General features: G+C 47.6%; 1 protein-coding gene across 5 annotated transcripts in view; it reads right to left on the bottom strand.

Moving 5' to 3' along the window:
* Positions 1-9,259: 9,259 nt before the first annotated feature.
* EWSR1 (EWS RNA binding protein 1) overlaps positions 9,260-12,367 on the bottom strand; it is a 39,637-nt gene continuing 36,529 nt past the window's right edge. For all 5 annotated transcript variants that reach the window (XM_048821076.2, XM_048821075.2, XM_048821074.2 and 2 more), the window contains 2 exons: positions 11,775-12,027; positions 9,260-9,664 (listed from right to left, as the gene is read on the bottom strand). In XM_048821076.2, coding sequence (XP_048677033.2) covers positions 9,625-9,664; positions 11,775-12,027 — 293 coding nt within the window. In that variant the 3' untranslated portion in view covers positions 9,260-9,624. The remainder of the gene's footprint in view (positions 9,665-11,774; positions 12,028-12,367) is intronic.

Raw genomic sequence — 12,367 nt, forward strand, 5'->3', positions numbered from 1 at the left:
ATTCCTTGGCTTTCTTCTTGTTGCCAACATACCTGAAGAAACCCTTCTTGTTACTCTTGACATCTCTCGCTAGCTGCAGCTCCAGGTGCGATTTGGCCCTCCTGATAACATTCCTACATGCCCGAGCAATATTTTTATACTCTTCCCTGGTCATATGTCCAACCTTCCACTTCTTGTAAGCTTCTTTTTTATGTTTAAGATCCGCTAAGATTTCACCATTAAGCCAAGCTGGTCGCCTGCCATATTTACTATTTTTTCGACTCATCGGGATGGTTTGTCCCTGTAACCTCAACAGGGATTCCTTGAAATACAGCCAGCTCTCCTGGACTCCTTTCCCCTTCAAGTTAGTCCCCCAGGGGATCCTGGCCATCCGTTCCCTGAGGGAGTCGAAGTCTGCTTTCCTGAAGTCCAGGGTCCGTATCGTGCTGCTTACCTTTCTTCCCTGCGTCAGGATCCTGAACTCAACCAACTCATGGTCACTGCCTCCCAGATTCCCATCCACTTTTGCTTCCCCCACTAATTCTACCCGGTTTGTGAGCAGCAGGTCAAGAAAAGCGCCCCCCCTAGTTGGCTCCTCTAGCACTTGCGCCAGGAAATTGTCCCCTACGCTTTCCAAAAACTTCCTGGATTGTCTATGCACCGCTGTATTGCTCTCCCAGCAGATATCAGGAAAATTAAAGTCACCCATGAGAATCAGGGCATGCGATCCAGTAGCAGAGAATCAGGGCATGTGGCTCTAGGAAGAAGGATAAAGGAGTTGGAGGCGCAAGTGGTGTTCTCGTCCATCCTCCCCGTGGAAGGAAAAGGCCTAGGTAGGGAGCGTCGAATCGTGGAAGTCAACGAATGGCTACGCAGGTGGTGTCGGAGAGAAGGCTTTGGATTCTTCGACCATGGGATGGAGTTCCAAGAAGGAGTGCTAGGCAGAGACGGGCTCCACTTAACGAAGAGAGGGAAGAGCATCTTCGCGCGCAGGCTGGCTAACCTAGTGAGGGCGGCTTTAAACTAGGTTCACCGGGGGAAGGAGACCAAAGACCTGAGGTAAGTGGGAAAGCGGGATACCGGGAGGAAGCACAGGCAGGAATGTCTGTGAGGGGAGGGCTCCTGCCTCATACTGAGAATGAGGGGCGATCAACAGGTTATCTCAAGTGCTTATATACAAATGCACAAAGCCTTGGAAACAAGCAGGGAGAACTGGAGGTCCTGGTGATGTCAAAGAACTATGACGTGATCGGAATAACAGAGACTTGGTGGGATAACTCACATGACTGGAGTACTGTCATGGATGGATATAAACTGTTCAGGAAGGACAGGCAGGGCAGAAAAGGTGGGGGAGTAGCACTGTATGTAAGGGAGCAGTATGACTGCTCAGAGCTCCGGTACGAAACTGCAGAAAAACCTGAGTGTCTCTGGATTAAGTTCAGAAGTGTGTGCAACAAGAGTGATGTAGTGGTGGGAGTCTGCTATAGACCACCGGACCAGGGGGATGAGGTAGATGAGGCTTTCTTCCGGCAGCTCACGGAAGCTACTGGATCGCATGCCCTGATTCTCATGGGTGACTTTAATTTCTAGAATGAGTGCCTTGAGTAGTCAATTGCCTAAATATGGACATATCATGACCCCTTGCTTGCATAGGTGGGCCACCCCCACTGCTAGAACGTTGAAAAACACTTGGGGAGCCATGGAGAGGCCAAAGGGCAGTACCATGTATTGATAGTGGGCCTGCCCCAAGGCAAATCAGAGAATTGCCTGTGTGCTAGGCGTATGGCAACATGAAAACGTGTCTTCACAAGGGCTACAACATCAAGGGCTACAAACCAATCCCCTGGTTCTAGTGCTGGAACTATTGTTGTGTTTTGATAAATTTGACATCCTGAATTGTTTTGACAAATTTGTTTAGCTTCCTGAGATCTAGGATGAGTCTCCATCCCCCTAACTTTGTCTGGGTTAAAAAATAATGGAAAGAGACCCTTCCCTCTGTGTTGTACCGGCACTGATTCTACCGCACCCAGATGTAGGTGGTGGTCTACTTCCAGTCTCAGAAGGTGTTTGTCAGAGGGGTCCCAGAAGAGGGATGGGGAAAGAAGGTGGATAGGGGAGATGGAGATGAACTGGATGGAAGAGCTGACCTTGGTGATTTCCAGTACCTATTTGTCAGAAGTGATGGTTCGCCACTTTGGGTAGAATGGTGCTAGGTGGTCTGTAAATTGATGGATAATGGTTTTAGCAACGGTAATTGGGGGAGGTCTGTCAACCCCCCCCCCCCGACCAAACCTTCTACTTTAAATATTTTGATGTCGGTTGCGGTGATGCAGTGGATTGAGAAGAATTTGATCTACATTTGGATGGTCTTTGTCTGCATGGCTGATGATTGTACGGTCTCTGGTTCTGCGTGTAGGGCACCTGTCTTGAATGTTGTAACGTGTTATATCTGCCTTGTTTCTGTTTAATTTCAGATGTATAGATGCCTAAAGATCTGAGAGTGGCTCTCGAATTCTTTAATGTATGAAGGGATTTGTTGGTCTTACCCATGAACAATTTCGGACTTTCAAATGGAAGGTTCTTTACTGTGGATTGCACCCTCCCTTGGAAATTCCTACAGGTAGAGCCAAGAGGCTCAGTGCATTACAATGGCGGTTGCATAGACCACTCCACCACGTCTGCAGAGTCTAAACATGCCTGAAGGTCTGTTCGAGCCAGGTGGTGTCCTTCAGAGATGAGTGATGAATTGCTTTTTTCCCCTTCAGGTATGAAATCAGTAAATTTGGATAATGTGTGGTTGTATTTCACCACCAGAGCTTCATAACTGATGATTCTGAACTGTAATATTGTAGATGAATAGGCCTTGCAACCAAGTAGATCCAATCTCTTCCACTCCTTATCATAAGGGGTGACTCTGGAGTAATGTTGCCTACCCGTTCATTAACTACGTCTACCACCAGAGAATTTGGCTGGGGGTGTGAATAAAAATTCCCATTCTTTCAAAGGGACTTTTTTATCTGCCCTTTTACATGTAGGTGGGAGGCCTGCCAGACGGTTGTGGCAGGCTCCATGTTGCATCATTTATAGGAAGAGCGATCTTGGAGGTAATTGATGTTCGGAGTATGTCCAACAGCCTGTGTTGTGATTCAGCAATCTCCTCAAGGGGTATTTGGAGTGTGTCAGCTACTCCTCTTTTAAACAGTTCTTGGCACTGTTTGAAATAATTTCTGGTAGTAGGCAGAGGAGGCATGATGGTCTCATTGGGTGAGAAAGAGGTGTTCGTTGCACGAGTACCCTCCTGATCTAAAGCTTCGTCAAAATTCTGTTCATGGGAGATGTCAGATGCTGCTGCTGACATTGGTGGGGAGTGCCTACTCATTTCCCTGGGAACACTTGGGGGTTTGGGGTAGTACTGTCTGTATACTGTCCATGGGTCCCAGTACAGCCATTATGGTGGGAAAGACACCGGGGAAAGTACTCATTGGTGTCCTTACCACCCCCTCGATATAAGGTCTGGGATGGTGTCTAGCAGGGGTAATTATTTTTTGTCAAAGTCTAAATTTCTTGGTCAAAATATAGTCAAATTCCAGACACCAGAGAAAATACAAAAATAATAAAAAGATTGTGTGGTCCATTTAAAAGCATCTGGCGGTCCAGATTTGGCCCACGGTCCACCTATTGACTAACACTGGTGTCTAGGATGCTCTCGTAGTTCAGACCTTATACTGCCTTGCATAGGTGAGGAGTGTTGGGATAAAAAAAAACCTTCCCCTTTCTTGTCCTCGCTGGAGAGAGTCAGATCTAGTTCGTAGTGAGAGTATCAGTATTGAGGAGAGGGGACTCCAGTGCCAGGGTCACTGTTAGGTCCTTATATGCGAGGAACTGCATTTGTTGCAGTGCTGAGAATTATTGCAGTATCAGAATTGGTGCCAATGTCAACTGCACCAAGGAAGACATAGTAGCCTTCAGTACAATTGCATGTGTTATGCACCAGAGAGCCAGAAGGTGGTGCCAGTGCCTGAGATGTTGCAGAGGCACTCAGTAGTATTTCATTGGTGTGGCCAGTGCCATTGTTGAAAGGTCAGCCTTTTCTCCACCTTCCGTTTTAGAGCCTCTCTGCTTCAGGTCTTCGGCCTTAACGGTACTGGCGGTACCAGATGTCTCTGCCAACTTGTAGGTACTAAGCGGTGGCATAGTCAGTACCTATGCTGTAGATCGAATTGAGGAATGGCTTTTCAACCTGGTATTTGTAGGAGGAATCATAGAATATCAGGGTTGGAAGGGACCTCAGGAGGTCATCTAGTCCAACCCCCTGCTCAAAAGCAGGACCCATACCCAATTAAATCATCCCAGTCAGGGCTTTGTCAAGCCTGACCGTAAAAACTTCTAAGGAAGGAGATTCTACCACCTCTCTAGGTAATGCATTCCAGTGTTTCACCACCCTCCTAGTGAAAAAGTTTTTCCTAATATCCAACCTAAACCTCCCCCACTACAACTTGAGACCATTACTCCTTGTCCTGTCCTCCTCTACCACTGAGAATAGTCTAGAACCATCCTCTCTGGAACCACCTCTCAGGTAGTTAAAAGCAGCTATCAAATCCCCCCGCATTCTTCTCTTCTGCAGACTAAACAATCCTAGTTCCCTCAGCCTCTCCTCATAAGTCATGTGTTCCAGACCCCTAATCATTTTTGTTGCCCTTCGCTGGACTCTCTCCAATTTATCCACATCCTTCTTGAAGTGTGGGGCCCAAAACTGGACACAGTACTCCAGATGAGGCCTCACCAATGTCGAATAGAGGGGGGGACGATCACATCCCTCGATCTGCTCGCTATGCCCCTACTTATACATCCCAAAATGCCATTGGCCTTCTTGGCAACAAGGGCACACTGCTGACTCATATCCAGCTTCTCGTCCACTGTCACCCCTAGGTCCTTTTCCGCAGAACTGCTGCCTAGCCATTCGGTCCCTAGTCTGTAGTGGTGCATTGGGTCTTCCGTCCTAAGTGCAGGACCCTGCACTTATCCTTATTGAACCTCATCAGATTTCTTTTGGCCAATCCTCCAATTTGTCTAGGTCCCTCTGTATCCTATCCCTGCCCTCCAGCGTATCTACCTCTCCTCCCAGTTTAGTATCATCCGCAAATTTTCTGAGAGTGCAATCCACACCATCCTCCAGATCATTTATGAAGATATTGAACAAAACCGGCCCCAGGACCGACCCTTGGGGCACTCCACTTGACACCGGCTGCCAACTAGACATGGAGCCATTGATCACTACCCGTTGAGCCAGATAATCTAGCCAACTTTCTACCCACCTTATAGTGCATTCATCCAGCCCATACTACTTTAACTTGCTGACAAGAATACTGTGGGAGACCGTGTCAAAAGCTTTGCTAAAGTCAAGATACAATACATCTACTGCTTTCCCTTCATCCACAGAACCAGTAATCTCATCATAGAAGGCGATTAGATTAGTCAGGCATGACCTTCCCTTGGTGAATCCATGCTGACTGTTCCTGATCACTTTCCTCTCATGTAAGTGCTTCAGGATTGATTCTTTGAGGACCTGCTCCATGATTTTTCCAGAGACTGAGGTGAGGCTGACTGGCCTGTAGTTCCCAGGATCCTCCTCCTTCCCTTTTTTAAAGATTGGCATTACATTAGCCTTTTTCCAGTCATCTGGGACTTCCCCCATTCGCCACGAGTTTTCAAAGATAATGGCCAATAGCTCTGCAATCACAGCCGCCAATTCCTTTGGCACTCTCGGATGCAACTCGTCTGGCCCCATGGACTTGTGCACGTCCAGCTTTTCTAAATAGTCCCGAACCACCTCTTTCTCCACAGAGGGCTGGCCATCTATTCCCCATGTTGTGATACCCAGCGCAGCAGTCTGGGAGCTGACCTTGTTCATGAAGACAGAGGTAAAAAAAAGCATTGAGCACATTAGCTTTTTCCACATCCTCTGTCACTAGGTTGCCTTCCTCATTCATTAAGGGGCCCACACTTTCCTTGGCTTTCTTGTTGTTGCCAACATACCTGAAGAAACCCTTCTTGTTAAGAGTAACATCTCTCGCTAGCTGCAGCTCCAGGTGCGATTTGGCCCTCCTGATTTCATTCCTACATGCCCGAGCAATATTTTTATACTCTTTCCTGGTCATATGTCCAACCTTCCACTTCTTGTAAGCTTCTTTTTTATGTTTAAGATCCGCTAGGATTTCACCGTTAAGCCAAGCTGGTCGCCTGCCATATTTACTATTCTTTCGACACATCGGGATGGTTTGTCCCCGTAACCTCAACAGGGATTCCTTGAATTACAGCCAGCTCTCCTGGACTCCTTTCCCCTTCGTTAGTCCCCCAGGGGATCCTACCCATCCGTTCCCTGAGGGAGTCGAAGTCTGCTTTCCTGAAGTCCAGGGTCCGTATCCTGCTGCTTACCTTTCTTCCCTGTGTCAGGATCCTGAACTCAACCAACTCATGGTCACTGCCTCCCAGATTCCCATCCACTTTTGCTTCCCCCACTAATTCTACCCGGTTTGTGAGCAGCAGGTCAAGAAAAGCTCCCCCCCAGTTGGCTCCTCTAGCACTTGCACCAGGAAATTGTCCCCTACGCTTTCCAAAAACTTCCTGGATTGTCTATGCTCCGCTGTATTGCTCTCCCAGCAGATATCAGGAAAATTAAAGTCACCCATGAGAACCAGGGCATGCGATCTAGTAGCTTCTGCAAGCTGCTGGAAGAAAGCCTCATCCACCTTATTCCTCTGGTCCGGTGGTCTATAGCAGACTCCCACCACTACATCACACTTGTTGCTCACACTTCTAAACTTAATCCAGAGACACTCAGGTTTTTCTGCAGTTTCGTACTTGAGCTCTGAGCAGTCATACTGCTCCCTTACATACAGTGCTACTCCCCCACCTTTTCTGCCCTGCCTGTCCTTCCTGAACAGTTTATATCCATCCATGACAGTACTCCAGTCATGTGAGTTATCCCACCAAGTCTCTGTTATTCCGATCACGTCATAGTTCTTTGACATCACCAGGACCTCCAGTTCTCCCTGCTTGTTTCCAAGGCTTTGTGCATTTGTATATAAGCACTTGAGATAACCTGCTGATCACCCCTCATTCTCAGTATGAGGCAGGAGCCCTCCCCTCACAGACATTCCTGCCTGTGCTTCCTCCCGGTATCCCGCTTTCCCACTTACCTCAGGTCTTTGGTTTCCTTCCCCCGGTGAACCTAGTTTAAAGCCCTCCTCACTAGGTTAGCCAGCCTGCTCGCAAAGATGCTCTTCCCTCTCTTCGTAAGGTGGAGCCCGTCTCTGCCCAGCACTCCTCCTTCATGGAACACCATCCCATGGTCAAAGAATCCAAAGCTTCTCTCCGACACCATCTGCGTAGCCATTCGTTGACTTGGCCTTTTCCTTCCACAGGGAGGATGGACGAGAACACCACTTGCGCCTCAAACTCCTTTATCCTTCTTCCCAGAGCCACGTAGTCCGCAGTGATCCGCTCAAGGTCATTCTTGGCAGTATCATTGGTGCCCACGTGGAGAAGCAGGAAGTGGTAGTGATCCGAGGGCTTGATGAGTCTCGGCAGTCTCTCCGACGTGAAGAGGAGTGGTAGCTTTCCTCTTCACATCTTTCAGGAGACGGGTCCCTCCCGTGCAGAGTTGAGGAGGGAGGTCTGTCACAAGCCGCATTCAGCTATCAGTCGCCCGGAGAAGTTTGTGATCCCAGGTGTGAGGCTGGGCGGAAAGACTTCTCCATGAGAACTGAGTTTTAGTTTAAGGCCCCTTGTTTTTCTTGTGTGGGCCTTAACGTTATGGCAATGAGGAAGATTACATGGGCGCACTACAGCACTTTCACAACCATATGCATTAGCTGACTTGATGATGGTATAACAGCAAGACAATCTCTGTTACTTTATCACAGTTATAAGGTTTATGTAGGGATAAATACACACACATACACAGAAATGCAGTCACCTCTTCCCTGAGGGAAATGAAGAGCTACCACTAACAGTCTGAGGTAAGGAAATATCTCATCTGACAAGACAATTAAAATTCCCACTCTGCAAAATGAGTTGGGATTTTTAATCACCATAAATAGCTGTGGTCTCAGTTCTAGCTCTAACAGAAATGGTTCAGTCCAGCAGCAAAGCACCCAACTATCCGCAGGCTGGACTCTTGAGGAATTAGAAGAAAGTGTCACTTACAGAAACTTATTAGAGCACCTGTATTCTTCCTTAGATACTTGCCTGGCACAAAGGAACACATACAGGGCCGGTCACTAATCTGGTGCTTGTGCCATGACCTGTTCTTGGATTTCTCCACCAGCACTGAATCCTACTTTCCTGAGAGGCATCCTGTCTTGGTTTTATATATATATGTCTCATCTCTGTGAGATCAGAAATAATTAAGCTTGGAGAGCACTGCATTTCACACCAGAAACAGCATTCTGGCAATGAGTGCAAGTTGGTTGTTGTTTTGCTTCTAGCCTATTTTGTGACGTTTGAGTCTGCATGTTTTGTTTTATTGATATGTCACAGGCACATGGTATGGAAGACCAAGCTCAACCCCAGGATATTATTCAATTGGTTGTGTTATAAATTAGTTACAATGGAGACTGAACAGTGTTTCCTGTTCAGAGCCTGTATTCACAGGGCGCCTGCTGTTTCAGTGTAGTAATCTTGCTTGAACTTTCAACCCACACTGCCTGTATTACTTTCAGAGATGATTTCATTTACCCTTCCAGTTCATACAGTCCTACATTTCTACTTACTGGGCTGCCTTGTCCTGAATGTTTTCAACAGAACACTGGTTCTTAGCTGCACTCAGATACCAAGATGGTGGGCATGGTATACATGAAATGAAAACACTACCAGAGAGAACTTTAAACGTTCATCTACTATTTACAAAAAGTCTAGTCACGGCATACCCAGCAATACGTCTTTATTTACAGGCAGGGTGCAATTCTGAAGCCCAACGGATCGTTTGAAATGGTGGGTTCAATTCTGTCCTCCTAGCACTTTACAGTTTGAGGTTAAGGTGTCTGCTCTGCCTTGCCAAATACGCGTCAGGGCTGGTTCAATCTTTTCAGGGTAGATTTCAATCCCTGCTCCCTCCCTACAGGGCAACATTCAATATCAAGGGATTACAAGCCATATAATACATACAACTCATGAGTGAAACTCACTGCCTCTTCTGCAGAGCCCACAGAGCTGGAGTTTGCGATGCCCCCTCCAGGTGGAGATGTTCAGAGTGCTGTCGAATAGAGGCTGAGAAGTATTAAGTTTATAAACATTTGGAATTTTATTTAAAAAAAACATCACAACCATTAACATTGTTACAGTTAGTTCTCCTCCTCCTGGTTTTGCAAACAATGATACTGAGCATGCTCACAACAATGGTTTCTCATTGGTTTAGTTTTAGTTAAACAACCATTTTGTTTAAAAGGAAAAAAAATAACTCAGCACACTACCATTTAACTTGGTTTTAATGTTTCTCCACAAATGGTGAAAAATACTAAAGTACAGACAAGGAATAATCATAATGTTGTGGCCAACATTATAAATATGGAATTATAAATTTAAAACATTTTCTGGTTTAAAAAATAAATCTGGTAGTAAATGCAGCTCTGCAGGTTTCTGCCTCTAGTAGGGCCGGTCTCTCCGCTCCTGACGATGTTCACCCCTACAAAAAAGAAACCACTTGTTTGGTTATAGCTCATAGGACACACCCACAACCTTGCTTTCCATTAGACCGAGGAGGAAAATGATAAAAGGTTTAGAAAATTTGACTTATGAGGAAAAGTGAAAAACACAGGGCATGTTTAGTCTTTGGGGAAAAAAAGGCTGAGGGGACCCAGTCTTCAGACGTGTTACGGGCTGTTCTAACGAGGACGGGGATCCATGGTTCTCCATGTCCCCTGAAGGCAGGACAAGAAGTCATGGGCTTCATCTGCAGCAAGGGAGATTTAGGTTAGATATTAGGAAAAACTTTCTAACTATAGCACTAGCATAGGCTTCCAAAGGAGGTTGTGCAATCCCCACCACTGGATCAGACAAACAACTGTCGGTGATGGTGTACCGTTTACTTGTCCTGCCTCAGCACAGGAGGCTGGACTAGATGAGCTCGAGGTCCCTTCCAGCCCAAGATTTCTAGGATTCTATGCACACTCCTAGCACAAGAGGAGGCTAACACAATTTTCATTATTCAGTGTTTGTTCCTGTCCCCATCAACTTTCTGATCAAGAGTTACTGATTTTCTAAGCTTTATTTCTCCACTTACCTTTGATCACATCAGATCTTGTTTCATTCCCCGCCTCCACCCCAAAACCTATTCGAAGTTATCAAATCATCCTAGCCCTGTGGTCCCTGAACTTTTTACCCCTCTTCCCCCCAAAGCTGGCTAGATTGTCGGGCTCAACGGGTAGTGATCAATGGCTCCATGTCTAGTTGGCAGCCGGTATCAAGCGGAGTGCCCCAAGGGTCAGTCCTGGGGCCAGTTTTGTTCAGTATCTTCATTAATGATCTGGAGGATGGTGTGGATTGCACCCTCAGCAAGTTTGCAGATGCCACTAAACTGGGAGGAGAGGTAGATACGCTGAAGGGTAGGGATAGGATACAGAGGACCTTAGACAAATTAGAAGACTGGGCCAAAAGAAATCTGATGAGGTTCAACAAGGACAAGCGCAGAGTCCTGAACTTAGGACAGAAGAATCCCATGCACCGCTACAGACTAGGGACTGAGTGGCTAGGCAGCAGTTGTGCAGAAAAGGACCTAGGGGTTACAGTGGACGAGAAGCTGGATAGGAGTCAACAGTATGCCCTTGTTGCCAAGAAGGCCAATGGCATTTTGGGATGTATAAGTAGGGGCATTGCCAGCAGATCGAAGGACGTGATAGTTTCCCTGTATTCGGCATTGGTGAGGCCTCATCTGGAGTACTGTGTCCAGTTTTGGGCCCCACGCTACAAAAAGGATGTGGAAAAATTGGAAAATGTCCAGCGGAGGGCAACAAAAATGATTAGGGGACTGGAATACATGACTTATGAGGAGAGGCTGAGGGAACTGGGATTGTTTAGTCTGCGGAAGAGAAGAAGGAGGGGGGATTTGATAGCTGCTTTCAACTACCTGAAAGGGGGTTCCAAAGAGGATGGCTCTAGACTGTTCTCAGTGGCAGCAGATGAATGAACGAGGACTAATGGTCTCAAGTTGCAGTGGGGGAAGTTTAGGTTGGATATTAGGAAAAACTTTCACGAGGAGGGTGATTAAGCACTGGAATGTGTTACCTAGGAAGGTAGTCGAATCTCCTTCCTTAGAAGTTTCTAAGGTCAGGCTTGACAAAGCCCTGTCTGGGATGATTTAGTTGGGGATTGGTCCTACTTTGAGTAGGGGGTTGGACTAGGTGACCTTCCAACCCTGATATTTTATGATTCTATGAAAGCTGGGGCTGGGAGGAGGGCAGCAGCTCCAGGAGGGGGGGATGCGGACACTTGGTAAGGCGGTTGAGGCTGGGGCCACAGCTGGGGCACCAAGCACAAGCCCGGTAGCTGGGGCACCAAGCACAAGCCCGGTAGCTGGGGCACCAAGCACAAGCCCGGTAGCTGGGGCACCAAGCACAAGCCCGGTAGCTGGGGCACCAAGCACAAGCCCGGGAGCGGAGCCAGCAGCCAGAACCAGGAGTGGTGCTGGGTGGGCCCCAGCAGCACCCCCCCAAACATTCCTTCCCACCCCCCTAGGGGGCGCACCCCACCTCTGTCCTAGCCTTTTGCCAGGTTCCTTAGTTTGCTCTCCTACATACTTGTCCATTTTTCCTGGTCCTCCACGCCTGCCGCCTCTGCCTCCCATTTGCTCCATAAGAGGTCCAGGTGGGCCCCCTGGTCCTCCTCGTCTTCCTCCTCCAAATCCACCTCGATCCATACCCCGGCCTCCTCTGAATCCGCCTCTATCTCCACCACGTCCACCTCTGAACATTCCACCAGGGCCACCACGATCCATGAGGCCTCCTCTTCCTCCTCTCATGCCACCAGGGCCACCTCTGCCACGATCCCCACCTGGTAAAGAAAAATGTCACCATGTACATCTGAAACCAGGGCTCTCTAAGGTGAAAACATGCCTGCTCTAGACAGATTTCCAGGACTGCAAACTTAGTCCTTTCACATTAAATCATCTCTAACTTTCCTCCAGACCCAACTCAAGAAGAAGCAGTACAAGACGTGTGCATGCAGCTTTGAGGCAGCGGGTAGCTTAAGGCCTGGCAGTGGAACCATGAAGAGGGCAGCCACCCCAGTCACAGGGCAGGAAACCCACTTTTCACTCTTCCCAAAATTGCTGGCCCTTGTCAAAAACATGAATGCTGGCAACATTGCACAAGCTGCAGGAACAAAGCACAGA

The sequence above is a fragment of the Caretta caretta genome, chromosome 15 (assembly GCF_965140235.1).
Source record: "Caretta caretta isolate rCarCar2 chromosome 15, rCarCar1.hap1, whole genome shotgun sequence".
Taxonomy (NCBI): Eukaryota; Metazoa; Chordata; order Testudines; family Cheloniidae; genus Caretta; species Caretta caretta.